Raw genomic sequence first — 26,641 nt, 5'->3', positions numbered from 1 at the left:
AGGACAGGTAAATGCAAGCTGACTTCTTGGAAATTATTGCATTTGACATTTGAAAATGCAACAGTAGTTTTATATCTAGGTAGGTGATGTCCACCAAAGTAATCAGAGGGAGGTGGAGTTTGCCTCCAATCAAACCTGGAATGCATGGCAAAACTCTGGTGGGGCCCCTCTCAGGTTGTGAGACCACCATAGCACTAATGAGGGGCACAAACTCACATTACTCCAAAGAAGGGTCAAGGTGACCCTCATTTCAGCTTCCATGCCAAGCAGAGTCCAAAAAGGCCTCTTCCTCATCTCCTTCATGCCCATTTTCCTCCGCAGCCTTTAACTCCAGGTCTGTCTGCTGCATGGGGAAGGGAAGCCTGTGACCATGGCTCCCTGAGACAAAGGCCATTCAGATTCCCTTTATATACTTGGCAGAGTTCTTTTCCTGAAAATTGGCAAATCCAACAGTAGGGAACAGGCAAGTGTTAGATTTTTCTAAAACAATTATACTTTACCAATTGTTGCAAGCCCTAAGAGTTTCGGGATGACACGCATAAAGCACAGCACTGAAAGCATTCTGTTGCAAGACCTACTAATCATGCTATTGATGGCAAGAGATTTAAACAGGCTTTCATTTACAATAACTCAGTAGCTTGTAGTATTCTGACAAGAGGTTACAGAACTTTATGCACTTTAAGGCAGAGGTAAGCAATATACTGGTTATAGTCTAACAAGCTATGTACTTGCAATTCAAGAATACAAGAATCTTAAGTAGGAGAGCAAACAGATTCCAAACAGTTTGGCAAGTGAGGAAGTCATGAGTTCTGCTTCAGAGCACTCAGGGTGTCCTACCCTATGAAGGCTTAGTTGTGGTACTGGTTGAGTAGTCATAGGCCAACTAACTTATAGGCCACTGGTAGCCACTGTATTTCAAGCTCTTCTTGCTAATAAGGCTTTTTAGATCCACAAGACACTACTTAGAGAAATCTATGAATATTAATAATATATCTTTTTAGTATAACTCTAAAGTTACAGGTCCTGCATGGGAAGTCAGTACACAGTGACTCTAATGAATTTAATAAATTAGCACTCTTATGTGTGACGTCAGTGATCACCTGAGGCTCCTGACACACGATGCTTAGGCTGTGGAAGCTTCTTGAATCCACAACAACCCCACGAAGCATTAGACAAGGCCACACACAAAGTGGAAGTTCTCTCCTCCATTGAGAGAAGAGCACAACCATCTTCGATGGCTGCTTCTTTGCACAGGGGTATGGACCACAGAGGTCCTTCACGGAGGGACACTCTTCGCAGCAGTGTCCTGGCATTCCACACCTGATATGCTTGCTCTCTTGCTGGCTCTTCTGTCAGACCAGAATGCCTTTGGGTTGATTCTGAGGCCACTGAGTGCTACTCAAGATAGTCTATGAGTCTGCTGTAAGAATCGTTTCCCATGTTGGAGCATTTACATTACCTGACATCTGAGTTATCATGGAACACTTTCATACATATAGCCATGCATTTTACCACCTAGTTTATGAGGATTTGGCATCCTATGGTGTTTTGAAACTGTGCCCTTAGCAGTAAGTCCATTTGAATGCATGCAGAACTATATAGCTGAACAGACTTCGTAGGTCCTGAGAAAACAGAAACAGACATGACTCTCCAAGAGCTTAATTGTGCATCCATACATTATTTTCAAAAGGATTTAGTTTAACAATTCTCATTCATGAGCATTTTCATCTATAAGCAAATTAAAATAGATGACATAGCTTGTCACATTTAGATAGCACTGTGAAACCAGCTGTGCACCTGTAGAATTTTGTACACTCTTGCACCTTTTAGACCTTGTAGACAAGGCTTCCTAAAGTCATTTTTGTAACCAAATTTTCCTACACAATTATCTTTACCAACCAAAAGATGCAATCTTTGACAAATATTCTTATGATTTTGAGATTCCTAGGGGCCAATCTAGGAATTCCAAAAATCAGAAGAGTCAGGTTGATTCAAACAGTAACAGATCAGATTTTTAATCACCTATAAAATGACCACACAAATATTTCTTTAAACCATGAGAATTTAACAAAGACAATTAAGTTACCTTTCTGAGACACGAAATGTGTATTTCTTTGGTCAGTCACTAAAGGCAGATATAACCTTAAACACAGGAATTAGTGCATAATATCATCACATTACTTCTAAGAATTTAACAAATTCAAAGGTTGGAATAACAACAGAGCTTATTGAAATGAGGCTGGATATACAATTGACAAAGTTACCAATTTGTTTCCATTAACAGTCCTCAAAACTTGAAACTTCCATGGTCAGATATTCAGGAGCACTTCCATAGATGTCCACTTCAAAGGCATTTTGCAACAAATTTAAATGTCAGCATACATTAGATATTAATGTGAAATACTTAAACAATGTTGTAGCAATCTTAAAAATTATAGTCAGATTCATTTCTGAAATTTCATGACTTTTTTTTTTTTACCTCTTTCTTAACATGCTTAAACCTTTAAGTATTTTGCTTCACCTTTCCTTTTGCATCTTATGATAGCCATACTCCTGTAGGACAAAATATTTTAACAGCAATGTTCTTTTTCATAATTCTCCTTTTATAACCTTCTCACCAAGAACACATTCTCAGGCTTGCAACCATCCTTCATCTGCCAATTCTCTGTCTCTACATTTTCTAAATAAAAGCAGGTTAGATTTTAAACACAATTGTTTCAGGCAATCTTCAGTTATCTTTCAAATATAGCCAATCCATGAAAACATTTTAAAATGCAAACCCACTTTAGAACCAGAAGCAGTTACCACCTTCCAGCAAACTTGGGAACCTCCTCTTTCTTGAATTAAGGCAGATAAGCAACACAATGGCAGGGACAAAGTCAAAGGCCAGGCTCCAAGTACGCCCCTCCCTTTAGGGCCTGAAGCATCTTCTTATCTTCTGTTTCATTCAAGTCAGGGGAATGGAAGAACTCCAGTTCCGCTGCCAGAAGAATTTACTGAACCTAGTTAGCAGGGTTAGTCATCAACAAGATGAGAATAACTGAAAAGGAGATGTTAAAACACTGTTGTTCTGTAACAAGGCATCAAACAATTTCAGTTCTGTTGCTTTAAAGGTTAAACACTTAGAAATTTACACAATATAGACAATTTCACCACACATTCTTTTAGGAATCTGTTGTCTTCCTGTAAGACAAAGTCTCAGAAACAATACTTTGTAAATAAGAACACAGATAACTTACATCCTGAATCAATTTCGTGATTAAAAAATATTTTGACTAATAAACATACACATCAATATACATTCTCTGCAACCATGCAAATATCCATCACTTTAATAGAATGTAAGTAGCAACCAACTTGGCATAACTTCATAACATTGTGAGATAATCCAGATTATTTCAAATTACAATTAAATTATCCAAATTGTCTCTATCTTTGAGGATTCCATGGATCCTATGGAATTCCCAAAGTCAGGAGACTTGGTTCAGACTTCTGAACATTTAGAGATTCAAATAAGTTGGTTAAATGTACATTTAACTGAGCATGCTAACAAGTAGGCCAGATTTGATCAATGTTGGAACACTAGAAGCCACATTAAGTTTCAAAATTAAAAAGGAGCAGAAAGCATTACAAAACACCTAAAGTTTATTCCTGAAGTCAGTTGCTGTAACACAAAACACCTTGATTCAGCACAGGAACTCTAAAAAGAGGGGACTAAAGCCAGACTATAAAGAGTTAAATTATTCCAGGCCTTTCCCCAGCAGGGGGGTGGTTGGATGGCGAAAGGCTGTCTCTGGGCAGGTCCTGCTACATATGCATATCAATGCCTAAAAGCCAAGCTGAGGCCGACCTGCAACACCAGGAAGCAGAGAGTTTTCAGACTCAAAATCACCTGGAGAAAGCTTTCAGGCTTCAAGCCCAAAATGAGAACAGGGCTGCAGGACAGGGACACATCCAATTCAAGACAAAGACATAACAGCCTCTCGAACCCGGAACTCAGGTGGAAAGGGCACCTTTCAACCACTCGGATTCGGAACTTAGGCTACACATACACAAACCGGTCCCTCTGACCTGGCACCTGGACACTGGCTCTTCCCTCTCGAGCTTGGAATAACCAACCTACCCCCTCGAATCCGGAACCCAGCTAGGAGGCCACCTTCCCCATCAGACTCTGCAGGCGGAAGCCTTATCGAACCTGACGCCCAGTTAGAAGGCTGCCTCCGAACTCATCGGACTCGGAACCCAGGCAGGCTGGTTCGTCCACCTCGGAACCAGGGAGAGCCCACAGTCCCTCAGGTCAAGCACTTGGACCCAGGGAAGTCAGCCGTGGGGGCCCGGTCGTCACCAAGGAAGCCCCAGCCAACAGGGCCGAATTACGCGTCCGCCCAGACCCTGTAATGTCAGCTGCCGACTCCCTATCCTCCGGAGACTTTCGGCCGTCCTGCTTGCTGAGAAAATTAATCTAGAGAAACTTTCCCTCACTGTAATCAGATTAAAATTTAGGCGGCCACAGATAGGTTCAATTTAACTTAGGCACGCCACTCATAGGTTCAATTTAATTTAGGTAAGAGGTCCTCTTACAAAGTTCTCACAGTTCAAGATTTTCTAGCCAATAGTTCAACTTGTTGCAGCCAATTTAACTATTCTAGCAAGCATTTATCCTATAGCCGGCAGACACAAAAACATACAACAGTTTCACGACAAAACAGACACACAGTTAAAAAGCCTACTAAAAGATAAAAAAAACATTGGGAGGGAACGTACCAGCTCCTCCTTGGCAAAAAGGTGCCTCACCTGGAGAGGCCTTCCGGCCCACTCACCAGGCACAAACACTTAACCCATTCAGGGATTCCTGCCCTAGGTGACACTCACCACACACGTCCTTAGTCTTGATGACCTGGGGATCCCAGTGAACCCCAAAATGTTGTAGACTTGATGACCTGGGGATCTCGCTGGGGCCTCCAAATGTTGTGCCGGTTTCTGAAATCCCCAGATAATCATCAAGTCTGAAGCCGGTGCTAAGGCATAAAAGTGGTTTATTCGAACTAACCTAGGTCTCCCAGCCACCTCCCCCAGCCCAGCATGGCAGGGCGGGGGAGGGGCAGCCGTTGCAGGATCCGCAGCAAGCCCGTGAGCCAGAGAGAGAGAAAGGAAAAAGACCCCGAGAGCCCAAGCTCCCCAGTTTTTATACATTTCAGGCTATTAATTATACAGTCATGATCTAGCAGGCTTCTATTGGTGGGTTTGAAACTAGCGACTTTCAAAAAGTACAAATCAATGAGCTATAGGGTGGTGGATCTTATCAAACACCAGGTACCTCCTTCCTGAGGAGTGGTCTGCCTACGTGACCTGCCAGGTGTCCTGCTGGGTGTCAGGCCTAGAATCCACACAGCCCCCAGCCAAGCCATCAAGGTGGGATCACAAAGGGCAGAAAACTTCCAGGCTCTTCAGTCTGCACGAAAATTCTTCTTTCGATTGATACAAGAAACAAGGTTGCTGTTGAATTCCCTGCAACATGATGCTTACTATGAGCCAATCAATTACCCTATCTGAGATTGAGTGATAGAAAGAACACTTTCTTAAGTATATTGTAGGAATCACACAACCCTACCTCTCTTCCTAATGTAGAGCATGGCCTGGCTCAGTACGACTTGCTTCCTTTAACCACTCTTCTGAACTACTTATTTAACAATGATTGTGCACCATGGCCCGGTTAACACAGGTTTCAGCCTTCACTGATACACATTTTTTTAATTGCGAAAGATATGGAAACAGTTTGGATCGTTATTTCATTTCTTGAATTACCAACTTCTAATTTGCAATATAGAATTCATGAGAAGTTCTCACATTAATTTTCCATTTTCATCATATTGGGTCATGTAAGTTGCTCACTGTGAAGCTATTATGAAAAAGAAAAACAAAGAGAAAAACTGCAGGCCATGAAGTTGTCTTTAAATAGCTACATGTGTGGTAAGGATATATTTTTCATGCTGAAACAGCTCAGTCTATAGGATTTTCAAAAAGATTACCAAAAAGGGTGATTTTCAAGAAAATCTTCCCATCTTTGCTATTGGAGGGTCCTTGCCATGAAAAGTTAAGAGAGTCCAAATCTTTCATCTGAGAAGCAGTGTCAGGTGCCAGACTGCTAGAGAGCCAACAGCCCTCTTCATCAGTTTCCTGCAAATCTCAAGGTTCACCAAGCCAAACCTGCTTTTCCACTTCCCTGTAACAAAGGGTTTTTGTCCTCTTTAATTAACGAGGGTTGTTCTCCTTGGGGGGTAATACAGGGCAGGAGCATTTGATTTTAAAATCTAACCTACCTCTGGAAAACCCTGACAGACTTGATGACAAAACAAATTGAAATGAAACATACAGAGAAAAGTTTTACTACTCTACAGCTTGCCTCAAGCTTCTCTGCTGTTTTAGAAGTGTGATGCCCCTTACCGCCTTGCTGCTCTGGAAGGGGACAGCAAACCACTGAGCCCTCCTGTTATTCTACACTGTTTTCCAGTGTCGAAGCTTCTGGGAACTCACATGAAACATACACACGTATGTCTTTTAATAATCAACAAAGAGGAAGGGTGATCTTTTGTGAGTAGCTGCTTGTATGAGGAGCGAATCAAACATCAGCCCCGAAGTCCCACGCCATTTTATACTCAGTACCATTTTAAATGTCTGCTTCTCCTAGGTCTCGACTTCCTTAAGATTCATGAGACCTTTAGGTTCAAATCTGGTGCCTGCCAATCCGCCGTAACTTCATAACCCTGTTCCCACCAGTCTGCTGTAACATCATGGCGCTGTACCTGAGAGCCCTTTCCACAACCCCTCGTGGCCGCTCCCCCTGATCCTTGCCCTCCACCTCACCTACATAGCACCTATGGCCCCAGCAGTTCTGTCCACCAATCCACCAATCCACCAATCCGGCAGGGCCCCACATTGCCCACCCTGGCCACAAAACACAGACTCCCGAATATGTACTCTGGTTTGGGTGCTACCCCTTGCCCGCCCTCCATTGTCTTGCTGACCCCCTGTTTCCTGCTGCCCCTGAATCCCCCTCCTGCCACTGTGGCGGGAGACATCTCTCTCCCTCTCTCTGTCTCCATTCCCGTCTTGTGATTTACACTGCTTTAACAAAGGACCTCCTGAGTGAGTGTCTCACTGTGTCTGGTGTTTCAGCTGTTGGTGCAAGCATCTCAAAGCGAGCTTAGTTACCGTTAACGTGAAAAAAAAAAAAAAGAAAGAAACTAACAGCTTTTGCTTTCCTCCTACTAGGAGTGGGCAGGGTCAGTCTTACATTTAATAACTGAGTAAACCTTAATCCAGCTCCAACTAGAAAGAAGAAAGCAGTGTTTCAGATGGTGTAGCCATCAAGGTGATTTCTTCACAACATAGTTTGACGGCTGCCAAGAGAAGCAGTTTACACACAAGTTACTCCAGCATGTGTCCTCTCAGCAGACCATGACCTGTATCCTCGGCCATCCATATCCCCCTGATATGGTTCCCTCAGACACAACACATGGCCAACAAATGTTTGTGAAAATAAAGCAATAAAGGAAAAAATGAACAATTAATACATACAAAGAAACAAAAAGCGCTTATTGGCCAGCATAATAATTCAATTGGTTAATCCTTCTCCTGCAAGCCCTAGCATTCCATATGGGTGTCAGTTCATGTCCCAGCTGCAACACTTCTGATCCAGCCCTCTGGCTTGGCAAAGCAGTGAAGGATGGCCCAAGCCATTGGGCCCTACATCCACAAGGGAGACCTGGAGGTGGTTCCTGGCTCCCAGCTTTGGATCAGCTTACCTCGGGCCAATGCGGCCACTTGGGACCATTGCAGCCATTTCAGGAGTGAAGCACTAAACAAAACATCTTTCTATCTTTTCTTCTCTCTCTGTAGATCTCCCTTGCCAATAAAAATAAATATTTTTTGAAAAGCTTAAGGGGAAAGTGCTACAAGAGGTGATACAACAGAACTATTTATCAGACTATATATGGATCAGCACCTACTACATGCTTTTATTTCAACCACTCTCTGAAGTAAGACCATTATCACTGTTTTACAAATGAGAAACAGACACACAGCAGAAGTGGAGTAACTTGCCAACATCAAACATGAGAAAGTGTTGGTGACCATGATTCAAGCCTAGGTGCCAACCTCTGAACCTGTGCTCCCTGTGACAAGGAACTGCAAACACATGGACAGGGGAAGAGCCTCCTGGAAGGGAATCAAGATTTGGACACTTGATTGCAGCCTATTCCCTCCCATCTCTTCCAACTCAAATGATGGAAAATAAGTAAGCAACATGAGGCAATCTCTTTCCTTTGTGGCATGCTTTCACTTTTTTCTATTCAGGAGGACAACAGAACACAATTCTGCCACTGCTGATGAGCTGCTAGGAAACATTTGCTTCCTGATGAAAGGTTCAGGTTGAAGGTGGGGGCAAAGATCGCCAGTGACTCTCCTGCTGTTTTGTTTCTGCCCCGAAAGCCATTATAATGCTCAGGGAACCACCAGCAGCAAACACACACAACAGCACATCTAAGGATGACGAGACTGAAAGGTGGGCAGCTCCGAGAGAGTGCATCTAACAACTCCACAGAGAAGCTGATCTTCAACCACCTGTCTCCAATCTCTTTGTTGAAACTTTTCATTGAGTTTCAATGCTTTCCCATTTGATCTATGCATCAGGAAAGATTCATGAAGATGATGATTCTATATCTTGCCCTAGCACACAGGAAGTATTTCAACATGCAGAAATAGAAGAAAGGTGTACTGGACAGGAAACACTCTGATCACGGGTGGTGCAAGGTGTTCATAGATTAACCTTTAAGTGGTAAGGATGATTTTTCTGCAGCTAAAACAGGGGAACCCAGGATTATGCTCTTTCATTAGTTTCATCATTTTTGGAGACCACATGGTTGAGCAAGCACTTCTCAAAGCATCGCTCCTGCGGTGCTGGCCACATCAGAATCACCTGACAACCTGTGCGAAATTCAAGCTGAGGAAGTAGAAAGAGAGATCACTATCTGAGCCTTAACAAATCTTGCAGGTGATTCTGACTCCCAGTCAAGTCTGAGAGGTGTAGCAACCAGAGACTAGCTCTGCTACTCTGATTCGATGCCCTGTTCTTGCCACCAGCTCCTGTACTGCTTTTACTATGAATGGTAACAAAAGTTCATGGATTTCCTACCTACACAATATGGCAGTGAGTCTGGCAGGAAGTGCTCCCAGCCCTCCATGAATGCTGGAACAATTCTAGTTCTGTAACTGAGAGAGGGAAGAGGGACAAACGATTCCTGCATCCCATATCTCCTTCGTGACTGTTGTTTGGAGACATTCCCTGCCTAACAGTTGGTGTTCCAGAATGGAGATTATGTCTAACAGCATTGGGAAAGGAGGGTATGATGAGCTGGGGTGGGGGAAAAGGAGGAACAAGTTCATGTCCCTAGGAAAATGGGGCAAATAGGAGCTGAAGAACTCCAGCTGGGAAAAGCCCACTGTGGCTCTCAGTTCCCATCTGCAACCTAAAATGATTGAAGCTGTCAAGTGGAGGGAGCCAGACACAAAAGGCTGCATATTGGATGATTCAGTTTATATGACGTGTCCAGCATAATCAAATCCACTGAGACACAAAGCAGATTAGTAGTCATCAGGGAGTCAGAGAAGGAATGGGAAATGAGGGGTGACCACTAATGGGTACAGAATCTCTTCTGAGATAAAAATGTTCTGGAATTATGTAGTGTTGAGGATTGCACATCTCAGTGAATCTACTAAAAACCACTGAGCTGTATACTTTAAACGGGTGAATTTTATGTTTTGTGAATACTAGATCTATTTTTAAAAGTGAATTGTGGTTGAGCCTCTATGCTCAATGGGGGGAGTTTTAGAAATGAATAGGACCTTAGATATAACCATCTATTTCCCCAAGCCTCACTTAATACGTGGGAGAATAATGCCTTTCTGGAACTCATCAGAAGAAAGAACCATTGCTCTCAATGATATGAACCAATGACCCTCTTGCATCTCTGAGCCCTTGTCAGCTAATGCCACTGCGCAGATTTCCAAAGCAGTCTACACACACACACACACACACACACACCCCACACACAGGGTGACCTACAGGCTGCAGGCACTCACCTCCACCACCAGGGACACGATGAAATTGGAGCTGAGCATGATGACGATGCAGACCCTCCACAGCACAGGAGTGCAGAGCAGCTGGTGGGAGATGATGAAGCAATTAGAATGAACACAAATATATGCTGGGAAAATAATCACAGTTCCCAGTGTCCATTGTCCCATAGCTGTAACACTTACATTTGTGCATGTGTGTGAATATTATTTGCATCTACATACAAGTATTTCACATGTACATAAAGAATTCTTATGCAAACAAGCACAGAAAAATACAGAAGGATAATATTTGATGGTTGCAAGTTTTAACTCTCATAGTTGATTTTGTTTTCCTTTTGCCTTTTATCATTCAATGTCTTCTATAGTTCCTAAATTTCTTAAATACTCATGGCCATTTGCAGTTTTAAAAATAGAGAAGGCACTATTGTTTGCTCTCTGTGTTTTGTCCTGAAGAGGGATCCAGGAATGTGGCTTTATTCCCAGGCAGCTTTGAGAGTACAGGTGTCAAACTCTTCATCGGATAGATTTGCCCTCTTGTCTCTGATGCCACACATCCATCCTCACCTGAACCTTGCTTTTGAGCATGGCATCAGGGCACCCCCTTAAGACTATCTGAACCACTGCACAGGTTGAGTCATCACATAGGAAATTGCCAGAGGAGCTAGTGGAATGTATGTAAAATATATTATATGTTATATACACATACATAGTGTAATTCTATGTTGTAATTTTTCAAACAAAGAAGATTCATGCACTGATATGAAGTAAAGACCCATATATACTGGTCCATTAAAGAGGTGTATGTGGTTGTAGCAACAATGAGAATGTTCCATCAGACACCTTGCTGTGGGGAAGATAAGTGACAGGAGAGGCCCCATTAGGTTCGACATCACCACACTCCCACCCTCAATCACAGCCTTCCCATGGGCCAATAGGGCCTTAGATATAACCATCTATTTCCCCAAGCCTCACTTAATACGTGGGAGAATAATGCCTTTCTGAAACTCATCAGAGGAAAGAACCATTGCTCTCATAATATGAAGCAATGACCCTCTTGCACCTCTGAGCACCTCAATCACAGCCTTCCCATTGGCTGCACTCAGTCAACAAAACTAGACAGTGTGGAGTCTGTGACTCTTGTTCAAGGCCCCAGTCCTCCTGATGTGCAGTTTCAGCCTGACTCACCCCGCAGCTGCAGTCTGAAACTCTACTCACCAGCTTCCCTTTTCTTTCCTGTCTCCTTCGCAAGACTTGAAGCCATAGCCTGCCGTCAGACCCCGCCCCTTCTCCAATGACTTTGTATTCCTTCTCCCCAACATCCACGTTCTCCAGTGACTCCTTCACAAGGTGCATCACTGTGACATTCCCACCCCCGAACACCGGAGCAAATAAATAGAAATTTGTTTCTATTAGTGTTGAGAGAATGTGAATATGGTTTATTTAAGAACATTCAAGAGATATGTATCTTTCTGACATAGGTACAAAATAAGTCTGAAAATGTGCAAAATTCAGAGGTCTCATCGGTTGCCTCCAAAAGGAAGCGGGAATGGAAAGAAGACTGTTAACACGTGGCTTTTCTAATGCTTTCCTTGTAAGCCATGTGAATGCACCCTCTATTTAAAAAATTTATACAGTGTTTTTAAAATGAGTGATATCTAGGTTGAACAACAGCGTGATTCCATTCAAAATAAACTTCGTAAATTAGCCAAGGCACATTTATAGTACATGGATTTTAAAAAGTAGAAGAATTGTTTCCTTGCCTGCATATTTGACATTTCCTAAAACGAGCCTGTATTTTTATGCAATATAAGAAAAATCATTATTTTCTTGAAGGGAATCATTATTTTCTTAAAAGAGTTCTTTGTGAAATCCTTTTTAATCGTAGCAGCAATGACTCCATGCAGGTTCCCCACTTTTCACACCAGAGCCCAGCTTCCTATATTAAAGAATGTGATTACGCCCAATTCGTCTCAACTTTAACTTCATCCAGATTAAGAAGCTTTAACTTACTCTGAAGAATAATGAGCAAAGATTCCCATAAGTGCTCAATGTAATTCATGAAGATACTTAAAAAGAAAGGCAATTATGCCATTAATCAAAGTCATGCAATTACAAAAGTATAAAAAACGGGGGGAGGGACAAATATCAGCTACTTGTCAGAAGTCACTGTGAGTTTGTGAAAGCACTGCTGGTTTGCAATTCTGTGTGCTCTAAGCAGTTGTTTTGATGACTGACTCACCAGGCACTCATTCCTTTGCTATTTTGTGCCATTCATGTGCAAGGCACTCATACCATAAAGAGTAGAGAGAATAGAATCTTGAGCCTCTGGAAACAGCTTGGAGATGGAGAGACAAGCAGATAGACAAAGCACTGAGCAAAACAAGCTCAGTTCCTTGAAGTGTCCTTTATGCATTGTACTGAACGGTGTAAAGGCTATCTAGCAATGCTCATATGCCAGTTCAAAGGTGGAACAAGCTGGATGAAGGCAGACATTCATTTTCCTTTTCTTAGGCATACGAAATTTTGGTATCTTGTAGAGTTTAAAAGTTATATAAATAGTTACATAGATAAACATGTATACACACACACACACACATAAATACACACATATTCACCCAGAGGAACTGTACAATGGAAACCAGCATACTGGGAAGTGAAGATGCGTTACAGTATGCATCTCTCCTCCCAAATAAAAGATGGACTGAAACCCCCACTGAAACTGTTCAATATATCTTGACAATAGGACGCTGAACTTTCTGTCATTGTCTATACCTACAATGTCATGATACACTTAAACAACATAATGCTGGCCTTATGACTGTTGCAGAAGGACTATACTATTGTAATAATATGAGGGAGGGGAACAGAAAGAGAGGAGCGGGGTAGGAGAGGAAATCCCTGCGCCTATAGAACCATATCATGAAAAACAAAAGGAAAAAATGTCTCAGTATTGCAAAATGTTAGAGAAGGTGTTAGCTTGTGTACTGTTCTTTGAAGTAAGTTTTTAAACATTAAGTATGAACATACAGGAAAAAAAAGCAATTTTAATGTGGTAAAAGAAATGTGAATGTAGCCTTGAGAATTAACAAAGAAGAGTCACAAACTGCTTTACACAGCTTTAAAACAGAAGCATTGAAAACAAATCCTTTCATATTTGCAAGAGAAAATATATGAAATTTTTCCAGTCTTGCAAAGGATCTATTAAACAATAATGTTCCATATTTTTCAAAGACTGTTGTTTAGTCCCAGCAATTAAAGATAAGATAGAATGTTATACGTTGACTAGCTTAAATAAAAACTATGGATAAATTTAGTATTATTTTAAACTCTTCCATTGCTCCCAAAATAATTGGTGTCAACAACCCACATGGGTTGCAGCTGTGCTCTGCTTTTTGAAATTGCAATGTTACATCATATCACACAGATTGAAACTTACATCGAAACGCCTGTATAATTCTGGAATATCAGCGAAGAGAATGAACAGACACACACCCAATTGGAGGATCAGCACAAGGACAAATATGTCTGAGGAAACAAGAATACAAGCTATTATTGTGTGGAATCAGGCTCAAGGCATCACATAAACACTGATGCAGCTGCCTTGCTTTCTCTATCCAAATGCAGCATCAAAGCTAGGAAGTGTGAGTTTCCATTCAGCCACCCTTCCCTCGACCGTTTCTAGGCAGGTCCTTGAGAGGAGTGGAAATAGTCAGGTGCCTTCTGTAAGTTTCAGTTCATCCAAGCAGTAAATATCAATAGAATAACAGAGACAAAACATATTTTTTCAATAAATGCCATACAGGCACTCAAGTGTCTGAGTCTCTTTTATGCAAATCATCTTCCTCAATTTCTTTTCTACAAAGAAAACAAAGTTGTACGTGAGCAGAGTTTTACATTGCGATCAGGTAGAGGTCAGCATGTGACTGCTTCCTCATCCCAAGATGAATGCAGGAAGAAGTTTGATGAGGATATCAATTCTTCCAGCTGTGTTTCTGAATTTTCCCCATTAGAAGGGCAATGATGGGATGTGAACAAGTGGTGCAGAGGTTGCATAGGCCACTCTCTCATCCTTCCTAGGAGAGATTCCACATTTCAGAGCATAAGGAGTGGGGAGAAATTTTGGCTTCCTCCAGGCTGACCCACTCCGAGCTTGCCACTACACAGTGCCATCCTGACCACTGTCCTCACAGTGAGAGACAGCTCCCAGTTGAGTGCTATGCCCCTTCTCCCAACCTCTTCTAGGATGAATGCTGACAAAGAGAGAGGGAAATTTGTCCTCCCAAATTGGAGTAGTCCCCAGAAAAACAAAGTTCCTAAGTAAAATTTTCATGTGAAAGGAAGAGCCGGAGAAAGAAACTGGAATTTATGCCACCTTAAAAGAAAAAGCAAAGGACTATAAGAATGTAGCTGCACTGTGTGTTCTGAAGAAAACTGTAGTGGGAGCCAGGAGACTCTACATAAAAGCCAGCTCTGAGCACGTCCACTCTCCTCTCCAATGACCTATTGCCTTCAATCCAATACAGCTCTACTCACAATTTGTATAGGTGGGCTGTCTAAATGGTTTTCCTTTAGAGAATACAAGAGCCACAATGATACAGTTGATTGTTCCCAGAAACCATACAGTAGTGTTCTCAAAACTTGTGAAGTCATCACTACTTCCAAGCTTTTCTGGAGCAGGTGGAGAAATGTTCAACCTGGGGACAGTTTCATTTGGTACTGTGCAGGCACTAAGGAGAAAAATCAAAGATGCTGATGAAGTAACAATTACAAAACCTTATAATACATTTGTATCCTGAAGGCTTCATGCTAGTGCCAAGAAGCAACACCTAATACTTCCACAATCGCCTACACTTTGGAAAAGAAAACACTGAAAAATAAGAAGACAAAAATAAGCAGATAGGCCTATCTTCTGGATTTATTGTTATATGATAGAAAGCAGAGAGAGATGGGTATTAACTCAATGAATTGTGCATCCATTGCACATGCTAAAGCTATATGGCAAGGAAATGAACAAGTCATTATTCTTAAGTGGCTTGAGGTCTCTGATAATTTGTAAGTTGAACAAATACACAATTTATCACCCAACAACGACAGTTTCAAAAATAAAAAAGAAAGACCAACACTTCATTGGGACATCACTTATCTCCAACTAGAATGCTTAAACTGGGACTATTTGAAAAAAATATAATCCACATTTGTCATAAACATAGAAGACAGTGACAGGGATACAGTAAGTGAAACTGCTATCTGTAACACCAGTGCCCAGTATAGGTTTCCGTTGGAGTCCTGGCTGCTCCACTTCTGATCTTGTCCCATGCTAACATTCTGGGGAAAGCAGCAGAAGATGGTCCAAGTGCATGGGCCACTGTACATATGAGGGCGTCCTGGACTGAATTCCAGGTCCCTGGCTTCAGCCCAGCCCAGCCAGTCATTGCCACTAGTTGGGGAATGAACCAACTGATAAAGGATCCCTTACTTTCTGTTACAGTCTTTCAAATAAGTTTTTTTTTTTAAGGAAAGATGGTTATGGACTGCTATAATACAACTCAGACAAAAGGGTGGATGAAGTCATAACATCTGTGCTACAAAGAAGAAAGAATCACTAGAAAGCTGCCTGAGGAACTTACAGAAGTCAAACACCCTATAGAAATAGGAGCCATTTGCATCCCATCATGTTGGCCAGATGTTGCTTAGCAGAAATTAGAATGGAGAAACTGGAGTCCAGTGTGTGAACATACCTATGCACATCCGTGGAATACCAAGTCTGCTTTTGAACCAGGATGAAGCCCACAATATGCATAATCAGGCTGAGAACAATGTTGAGAATGACAGAGAGCAGGAGGGGTGGGGAGATGAGCCGTCCTGCAGGTCGGAAAGGCACCAGCTTGGGGTAGGCACCATTCAGATTCACTGTAAAATAAATTCAGGATTTGTACTCACCAGAGAAGGAAAATGTTGCTTCTTTCATCAGAAGCAAAATACAACTTCTTTGGTGCACACACTTGAGATAATGGACAAATTAGGCTACATCATAAACTGAGAATAAAACAATGAATCAAACTAAAGTTATATGAAAAATCCTTAAAAGAGCAGATATAGAACAATAATAGAATGTAATTCTTTGGTCTTTTAAAATAGGAAAACACAAAGTACAGACAGTGTAGTAATGAAACAAAAAACACTCATTTTTGTGAGCATGAAATTCATGCACACTTACTGCATGGCAATTTGGCAATATATGTAAAGACAAGAAAATAACTGTAACTTTTGAAATATTTATTCCACTTTTAGAAATATAGCCTAAGAAAATAATAATAAGTGTAGAAAGATGTTTATCACAGCAATTCTTACAATAAAATATGGTACATCTACATCAAGGGGCAATGGAAAGTCCAAGAAGTAATGCTTAAAAATACCTAGTGTACTGTACCTATGGCCAAGTGATATTAGCAAAAGTGCTCTCTCTCTCTCTCTCACAAAAGTGCATAGATTTAGATATAAGTATACAACTACTTACATATGTGCATTTATGTATATATGCATTATTTGTAAAAGAATTAAGTTAGGTTCATATTAGGCCCATATATATATATATATACATAGGTATACATGCATATATTTAGGTGTGTATATACATAAATAAAATCTACATACACATGTAAAAGTATACATACACACATCTAAATATATATACATACATATATAATACATACACACACATATAATATATATATAAAAGAACAAACTTAGGTCCATATCTCTTACCATACTCAAAAACCAATTTAAGATGGATCAAAGAGATAAATTTAAAACCTGAGACTATGACTTCTCTATAAGAAAATTTAGAGTAAACACTCCAAGACACTGGTATAGGGCATCTGTTCTTGGATAAGATCACTAACATACACGCAACAAAAACAAAACTTGGGTCGGAGGGTTGTAAGTGGTGTGGAGAGTGTCATTGTGTTCTTGGATCTGTATTATGAAATACATGAAATTTATTAACCTTACATAAGTAAAAGGATTTTAAAAGCAAATACGACTATATCAAACTCAGGCGCTTTTGCAAAGCAAAAGAAATAACCAGTGGAGTGAAGAGACGTTCAATAGAATGGGAAAAATACCCTTAAAACACCTATCTTACAAAGGATTAACATCCCAAGAACAGCCATCACTTAAGAAACTCAATCCAGTTGAGAAATGAGCAAAGTATTTCAACAAGCAATTCTCCAAAGAAGAAATATAAATGATCAACACGTACTTGAAAAATAGTCAACATCACTAGCCACCAGCAAAATGCAAATCAAAACCACAGTGCGCTGTCACCTACACCTGTCAGAATGGTTAATATTCAAAACAGAGCCACAGATGCAATCAAAGGGAATGTTGGTGGGAATGAAAATTAGTGCAGCCACTGTGAAAAGCAGGGTGGATGTTTCTTTTTACTAGAAATACACTTGCCATATGAATAAAAAATTCATGAATATACAGATACTCAAAATATATACCCCGAGTCACTATTGGGTATATACCCGAAGACTTCAACACAATGAATTGAAGATACCAGCAGCATCATGTTTACAGCAGTAATGTCCACAACAGCCAAAAGTTGGAATCAACATTAGATGAATGGATAAACAAAATGTGTATATACCATGCATACAACAGAATATTTTTCAGATGTATGCAAGAATGAAATATTACCATTTTCAGCATAATGGACTCAACTGGAGGATATTGAGTGAAATAAACCAGACCCCAAAAGAAAAATACTGAGTTTTCTCTCTTGTATGTGAGAGATAGAAAGAAAAGAAAAAAGAACCATTCACATAAATTAATAGCATTGCAAATGCAGTTTTGTAAAAGTTGGTTTTATATTATATCTAATCTGTAGTTAAGAATATTATACTATGATAGTTCTAGTGATCTGTGATTATTTTATAATTTACTGTAAATGGGTGAAATGGTCATTTTTCTGCTCAATTATTGCATATAGTCATTGTCTGCACTCCCATTAAACCAGTTTTTTTGTTGTTTGTTTGGTTGGTTTTTTTACTTCTTATTCAATGAAGTATTAAACTTTTCACTGTTGTGTGGGTCCAGAGTCTATTATCTTAAAAGCTGAAATTAAAAAAAAAAAAAACAAAGGGAAGAGACAGGCAGTTAGGATGGGCGGAACAGAGCAGAAGTATGTCAACATGTGCTCAGGCTGTATCTAATCTCTTATACATTCATCTTAAAATTAAAATGATAAGAAATCAAGTGAAAAAAATCAAAACTAGAACACTGTAGAGCATAGAAAATAAATATATGGGCCAGTTTTCAGCATATGGAAATAATTATAAAACAAAAATATTAGTGGCAAACGAGGAATTCTATTAGCAAAGTGATGAATTAGAGTTCCAGCTTCCCATCTGTCCTCAAAAAATAAGAAGTGAGTAGAATTAACTTTGTCAGGACTCTGAGCTACAGACAAAGTTGATAACAATCAAGCTAACAGTAAATCAAAACAAACACGCAAACCAGAACTCTGAAATGATAGGAAAGTTTAGCGGCATTTTAATTTGCATATGTTTCACCCCTGTGACAGTTCAGTGGGAACTATGAAGATGGTAACCCGCATTTCCAACGAGGGACACAGGTTCCTGGTTTCAGAGGGACTCAAACTGTTTTACATCTGTTCTATGTATTGCTGAACACTGCAGAAAAGCTGTGTATGTTATTTAAGCACATTGTAAGGCTAACAACAAGCCCACAAATGCCTGTGGCAAAAAACGAGAGTTGGGTTACAAAGTAATTACCTAGGGCCCAGCTTGGTAGCCCAGCAGCTAAAGTCCTCGCCTTGAAAGCCCCGGGATCCCATATGGGCGCCGGTTCTAATCCTGGCAGCTCCACTTCCCATCCAGCTCCCTGCTTGTGACCTGGGAAAGCAGTTGAGGACGGCCCAAAGCATTGGGACACTGCACCCGCGTGGAAGACCCGGAAGAGGTTCCAGGTTCCCGGCTTCGGATCGGCGCTCACCGGCCCGGTGCGGCTTACTTGGGGAGTGAATCATTGGACGGAAGATCTTCCTCTCTGTCTCTCCTCCTCTGTGTATATCCGGATGTGATAAAATGAATAAATCTTTAAAAAAAAAATTGCTGTAATAGCAGTTAGGATTAGGTGAGGTGACAAAAGAGGGAATAGTATGAAAATAAGACTATGAGGCAGGTAAAAGAGGCTGTTTAAGGCTTGTAACTTTGGTATGTGTCAGCCCTGTGCACCTACCACAATGATGGGTGGGGCTGGCTCTTAAGGACCAATTGCTGCTAAATTTGCAAGCCAATTACTAAAACATGCCACTATTTTTTAAAAATCACATAAATTTGTAATTCGTTAAATTAATATAGAACAGAATATTGCAAAATTGATCATCTCCTGATTATTTTAACCCATTTTAGTATTACCAATGTCCTTGAAGTTAATCATAGACATTAAAATTTCATATTATATCCAATACATTGCAAATGTTTTCAAAGAAATCCTGCAGAACTATCCTTCCAGTATTGAAAAACTACTATTCCATACAAACAGATGAGTGATTGAAGCTTTGACATAATTTTTGCTGCTTTTCTTTTGTCTTCTTCATTCAACTCAAAGTAAAAAGTCAACCAACATTTATTTTGGAACAAATTCAGTCACCAATTGCCATCAATATGTTGATTATGGACACAAGAGTGTAGAGCTTAAAAAAAGAATTCTCTTGTTGAATTTTACTATGTGAAATTTGCCACTTGCTCACTACATTCTTATTTTTAGTGAAGTTGATAATAAACTCATATGTATGTACAAACTTTTTGAGAGACAACTGTAAAGCAGTTACAAACACACCACTATTTTCTACCAAATAATACAAGCCAAAAAGTTGAGTTTATGTCCAGAATCTGGCTAATAGAAAGAAAAATGGTAGTGAAGTTATAGATGGGAAATGGACAAAGTGAGTACAAATAACCTCTTAGAGCAATTAACAATAAAGGGGACAGCAGCTAGTGCTGAGTCTGGGGTCAAGGACGAGTTTCAATAGAAATAGACACAAGAACATATGTGCTGCTGAGAATGCTCTGGTAGAATACAGAAAAGCTGATGTAATGGAGAAAAAAGATTGTCACAGAAGCAAAATACTAGATGAAGAAGAAGGTATAAGAGTAAGAGCCCTAGAAGAACCAGTAGATGTCATTAAAATGATCATTTTACAATACGGAACATTGACAACACCAAATGTTGGTGACGATACAGAGCAACAAGAGCTCTGTCAATGAGAACACATTCCTCTGGAAGCATGTTCGTATTGTGTCATCCAGCTACACTCCTGCACATATAACTAGTGAGATTGAAAACATGTCCATGCAAAAACCTGCAAGTGTGCAGCAGCTTTATTCCTGATTGCCAAAACTTGGAGGCAACTAAGATATTCTTCATAACTGAGTAAATAACTTATGCCACATCAAGACAACACAATATGATTTAGTACGAAAAACAAATGAGATATCAAGCCATGAAAAGACGTGGTGAAGCAAAAACATACATTACCGCATTAAAGAAGCCAATCTGAAAAGGCAACTGTATGATAGTCTGGAAAAGCTGGAACTCTAAAGAGTTCACAGGAGATCACAGAGATCACAGGACTTTGTCAGGGCTTTGGGGAGCAGGGAAGAATTTGAATAGGCATTGCCCAGAGAACTTTCATGAGACGACAGCATGGTACCAGCATGAAAGATCCCTGTCATCCCACATGCATGTGTAAGCCTACAGGGCGCACAAGACCAGGGGCTTTGGGTGATTGTGATGTAGCAGTTGTATGAAATGTGTCATGTAGTGAGAGAACGATCATGGAGGAGGTTATGTCTGGATAGGGACAGAGTTTATGTGGTAAATCTTACCTTCCTTCCAACATCCTTAGGAAGCTAAAACAGCTCTTACATCAAAAATTCTAAAATCTTCTTTATAAAGGGAAATTTGGAAGAATTCACAGGGTTTTTTTTTTTAATTTATTTGTTCTTTATTTCAACATGCAGAGAATTCATACGTTTGTTAGAAAGTGAGAAGTAGGAATAAAATAATGGTAAGATTTCCTTTAAGCTCTGTTCTAAATTCAGGCTAGATTTGGAAATAAGAAACGGACTCACTGAGCTTCTAAAAATTGGGCACATTTCAACTGTAGCTGGCCCTAAAACACATTGAAGTCAATGTGATTGATTTTCAAGGTGCTTATTTTATTTTACGTGTTTTGCCAGAATTTAAGAAAATAGCAAAATAATCATTCATTCTCTCATTTGCTAATGCTTTCAATATACTAATGCTGATAGATAGATAGATAGATAGATAGATAGATAGATAGATAGATAGAGATAGAGTCAGTAAACATTGATTAATTGATCTATATATCTTTGGAATTAAGCACATTTCACTGTTGCTGCTGTACCTCATGATAGACAAATCTTTGAGGAATATAAGAAACTGGCTGAGGGGAGCACCTCTAGAAAGAAATTTTTAAAATGTCTTACTTGTTACCCCAATAAGAGTTGTAATGGCCAGATCCTGGAACAGAAACTGGTAATTTGAAAGGCTGTTTGTCTCCTGAAAGTAAAAACAAAGAAAGCAAATATTTTTAAGAATTTATAATATCTGGATTAAGTTACACATCAAATGTTTTCTTTTATACTCTACAGCATGAGATTTTTCAAGTAAATGAGCAGGGAGATTATGTGGTCAGGGCATATTTGGAATGGTGAGCGGTGACAATTTAGGAAGGTGGCCAGGCCATGCCTGTGACAGCTTCTCTGACCAGGAGGGTCATCTTCATGGCATTTCACAGGGTTTCTGGGTCTGGGACATCACTGTTAGTTTTTGGTGATGGAAACATTTCCCTCTACCACATTCCCCCTGTTAGCAGGAAAGTCAGGCTTGGATCTGGCTCAGTATAAGCAGTCATCTCCAATAGTAACAAGTGATATTTGATAGTGCTACCGACATTCTATCAATAGAAAATAAGAATAGCTGAATGTCCTGGTTGCACACTTAGATGCTGTTAGATAAGATGTTAGAAAGTCCTGATGGAGTACATTAATACTGTTAGGGGAAAAGGTATTCAGAGATCACTGATTTCAAGGAGCTAACTTCCATGTTCTTCATTCCTGGGTGGGAGGACTTGAATGAGTTCCATGTTAAAATCTACTTTTGAGTACAAGTTATTGGGATTCCAAAATAGGGCCAAATTTTCATAAAACCCATATTTTTCTAGCAAACTCATCAGTGAATATAAAAAGGCATAGTCTGAAAGCAATGGAATGAAAAGCCAAAACCCAAGAGAAAAGAAAAAGAAAAGTAGAATAAACTCAAACACTGCATTCACAAATAGCCATTTCTTGTCTCTTTTTGTATCTTGATAGATAGTGAAAATCAACACAAGTTCTGTGAATTTTTATGGTATCATATGTCAGTTGTCAAATCCCTATATTCAAGGAACCAGTGATATACTGGCTTGTACTAACCCTGAAAGACAGTTCTTACATTTTTAGGAATGTTGTGGGCTGCCTGTCACATACAGTCAATGTAAAAACATAAATTATGTGATTATAGCATTAAATAAATAATTAGAAACAAAGGTCACATACAGTTTAGTATTTCCTAATAATTTTCAGATATTTTACTGCTATCCATACTCTTGGGGCTATTTACAATTCTTGAGTCTACAGTACACACGTTGTATATAACTGTGTAAGAGTACATTTATTACTGACTCAACAATTAATATCTGGTAGATCGCTTAAATTTGGCCATGTTGGGAATATTAGCACCAATGTAATTGGAAAGCATTGAATTCAGGATGTGTTTTCCCATAGGAGATCCAGTTATGAAGCATCTACCAGCGCTTCAATTCAGAGACCCATCTATGGAACTGGAAAGATGCAGACTTGGTCCAACCAGGTGAAAAGCAACAGTAAGAAGAGAAAGGACATGTTCATTTCTCATCCTCAGCCACAACCAGTAAAACATTTCTCTGTTAAGAGAGTCAACACCAACAACTCCTCTTGTGTGCTTCCATTCCTGGTTAACTTGATAAAATATGTAGGATCTTTCTGTAGAGAGGCTGATGATGTGCACATACACTATTTGCACTCTTTTCCCTAAGAAGCATTAGACATTAAGAGCGCAACACCATTTGGCTTTATTTCTCCCTAACCAAGTGCCTCAGTCCCAAGTCATACCCAGTAGAGCAGCAGAACACCAACATACTGAATCATGCTGTACAGAGCCATGTACTTAAACATGCAAAATGAGGTCACAAGAGCTGCACGTCCTTCCCTGTGTAAGAAGAGAAATGGAAAGGGAATGAGATGAACGTAATGAAGAGAAATGAGTGTGTTGTTTCGCTGGACTCAGATGTCTGACTATACACTTCTCTGATAGAGTAGACCACCTTGAGCCAATGGGAGATGGCTGCCGTTGTGCTCAGCAACAGCTGAGACGCTGAGGATAAAACAATTCCAAGCCAGGTCCATTGGCCTTCTTCTGGTGATGCAGTCCAGATTTACCCATCCTCTGTGTGGATGTTGTGTCAGCTGCATAACTCAAAGTCAGTTCACAGAGCTCTATCCCAGATGACATAGCAATGGGATGGCCCTTGTCTTGACTTCTTCATCTCTGAATTAAGGATTTAGATAAGATTACAGATTTGAAGGCTATTTGTATGCAATGAGCATGTTCACTTGTGTTATTGTTGATGACTGGTGTTGAGTAAACAAGACACATTTAAAAATAGATGGCTTAGAAAATGCAACTTTTTCTAATCCACTTAGGGAAAATGATTTTTAAAAATTGCATATATGGTCATAATGACTTCCTGGCATTCCAGCATGACTCTCAAACCAGAATTTTCCCTGTGCTAAGAGTTTTGCTGCTGCCATTTGCTCTGCCTAGATGTTAATTTCTCCTCTTTGCTCATCTCCTTAGACAAGCTTTCCCATCCAATCCATCCAATGTAGCTAATTTCACCTCTCCAGCCATCTTGCTACCATTTTCATTAGCCAATTTATTTCTTTGACAGTACCTATCAACCTTGATAAATACTTCATTTATCTCCATTACTTCATGGCACTATCTGTCCAACAAACATTTGTCAAATGTTTGAATAAATTTAACAAATTTAAAGGAGTTAGAAAGGCAGTTATTTTAATATTGTGAAAGGAGTGTGATACTTGTAAATAAAGCACATTTAAACAAACCCAACTCTAAAATAATCTTCAGTCACTTACAGCTGTGTGAGCTTAGTTACCCTGGTTAAGAACTCTGAGATTCACTTTCTTAACTTTTCAAATAAATAATAACCACATTCTTACATCTCTAGGCTGTTTTGAAGTATAAGTTAGCAGACATTAAATCACTTTTTAACTGTAAATGTACTCTATTTAGAATAATGAAAAGAAGGCACCATGTTAGCATTCAATAAAATGGAGAAGTAAACATTTTGTGCAAGAAAAAAAATTAAAGCCTGAAGACAAATTTTAGTGTGATTGAAAGAGATAAATAAAGATTCTGAAAAGCAGAAATAGAAAGGGTATCACAAAGAAGCATGAGGAAGCAAAAGAGAATGAGTGCAAGTGGGTTTCTCTCTGTATCCCCGCATAAAGCATCAAAGGGCATGCATTTTTAAAATAAGGGCCTAATCAACCCTTTCAAATCAGTCTTAACAAGTCCCAGATTCAAATTGTGTAAAAGTAACCTACCAATATATTTCATTGAAAATGCCACTGTTCTTTCAGTGTTATTTTTAACTCCATATATTTCCACTCAGAAATAGAATGTTTGATTTCATTTTTCCATGCAGTGGGCATGAAGACAAAACAATGAGATCTATACCTCAAGTGGAGAGAGAGGAGGTAGGGAGAGAAACAACGCTGAGTAAAGTGCATACTTACTTGATAAGGTGAGGTACGCATTCAATATTTGGAGTTTTAGAAGTGAAAGGCGATGCCACAGATGCCTCCTGCTCTGACAAGGAGATACCCACATGAGCCATTTTCAAAGCCTGAAAAAAAAAGAGGCAACTGTCATTCATGTTGACCCACACACATCTCCACTGACGTCACATTAGAAAAGGCCAGCTTGTCACAAATGGCTTGTGGGCTCCAACATTAGTGAGATGACCAACCTTACTCTGTCTGATGCATGAGAAAGACATGGAACGGAAAAAGACAGTTAAAGCATCGGGAGCTCCAGAACCAAATTTCACCCCACTTAGCCTGCCTTGATCACCAAGGATTCGCACGCCTTTAAGTCTCAACCCTGCCAATACCAAGAGGCAAAGAGCGCATATGTTCCCGAAGGCACCATATCCGACGGGCTCCAGGCAGGTGAAACGGACTGTGAGGTTATGGCCTCCCACCAACTACTTACCCCACAATCATTGGCTCCATCACCGCACATACCTACAAAGTAACTGAAAGGAAACAGTGTCAATTGTAGAGATTAAAGCTATCTCATCAGCTCAGATCTCCCATTAAAAAGGCAAAGTGATCATTGTAACAGGATTTAAAACAAATATAAATTTTAAGCAGTTTCCCTAAGAATAAGGTGTGGCTGAGCAGTTTGGACATCTGTTGAGAAATCCTGCACATCGTATCAGCCTGAGTGTTTCGTGCACACCCTGCGCTTCACTGCAGAGAGAACATCATTCTCTGCTATAACACAGGAAATTCACAATGAAGTGATTAAACATTACCACATGGTGGAGAACATGCAGATTTTAAAACTAGAAGATACAGTGCTTTTTGAAGTGTGCAGTTAATTCTTTCTGTTATTTTTGAAATGATTACTAGACACACAAAAGCATGCTCCTCATTATGGGATAATATATGATGTCTTGCTCCAGGTGTACCTGTGTTACATCCTATCAGAATAAACAGCAGAGTCAGTCATGATTAGAACTTGGATGGGGAATCTAAATTTGACCTTGTCATTTTTGCCATTTGTGCCACTAATTTTCTCTTCTAAAAGTTACCTAAGTATTAAATTAGCTACTGGATGGAAAGTACATTAAAAGTGTAAAATGATAAATTGATAAGTATTAGTTGTTGGCACAATTTATACTAACAGGAGGAGATCGTCCTGTTTTATTGATAGCCGCTCACAGAGTGCCGGCTTGAAGAAAGAGAATGTTTTCCTACTTCTGGAAGGCTTTATGAGTCTGGGTGAATAATTTTTTCTAATAGACATAATTATTGTTAACTTTTTAAAATGCAAGATTCACAACATAGGCTATGCCTTTGCACTAGTTGCTCTATTTTCTAATTGGTTTACTCTAAATTTTTGATCAAGTAGGCAGACAGGGATTTCTGATTGAGATCATTTTCTAATAACTGAAACACGTGAGTAGAGAGACGGAGGAGTGAGCAGGAGCAGGAATCATGTGGATGAGGTCCAGTACTGCTACCAGTGGTTTTCCACTAACAGAAAAATTAGAAGT

The 26,641-nt window shown here is 39.8% G+C and overlaps 1 protein-coding gene across 4 annotated transcripts in view; it reads right to left on the bottom strand.

Annotated features, from left to right (window-relative positions):
* Positions 1–26,641, bottom strand: part of ATP13A4 (ATPase 13A4) — a 119,120-nt gene that overhangs the window by 3,726 nt on the left and 88,753 nt on the right. For 2 of the 4 annotated variants that reach the window (XM_058662107.1, XM_058662108.1), the window contains exons 22-29: positions 25,573–25,615; positions 25,095–25,204; positions 23,385–23,481; positions 21,681–21,753; positions 15,876–16,047; positions 14,671–14,864; positions 13,574–13,662; positions 10,141–10,221 (exon numbers count right to left, since the gene is read on the bottom strand). In XM_058662107.1, the coding sequence (XP_058518090.1) occupies positions 10,141–10,221; positions 13,574–13,662; positions 14,671–14,864; positions 15,876–16,047; positions 21,681–21,753; positions 23,385–23,481; positions 25,095–25,204; positions 25,573–25,615 (859 nt within the window). Of the gene's footprint in view, positions 1–10,140; positions 10,222–13,573; positions 13,663–14,670; positions 14,865–15,875; positions 16,048–21,680; positions 21,754–23,384; positions 23,482–25,094; positions 25,205–25,572; positions 25,616–26,641 lie in introns of those variants that run through there. The other 2 variants (XM_058662109.1, XM_058662110.1) reach the window with 2 other exon arrangements.

The sequence above is a fragment of the Ochotona princeps genome, chromosome 3 (genome assembly GCF_030435755.1).
Source record: "Ochotona princeps isolate mOchPri1 chromosome 3, mOchPri1.hap1, whole genome shotgun sequence".
Taxonomy (NCBI): Eukaryota; Metazoa; Chordata; class Mammalia; order Lagomorpha; family Ochotonidae; genus Ochotona; species Ochotona princeps.
This window is presented reverse-complemented; position numbering and strand designations above follow the sequence as displayed.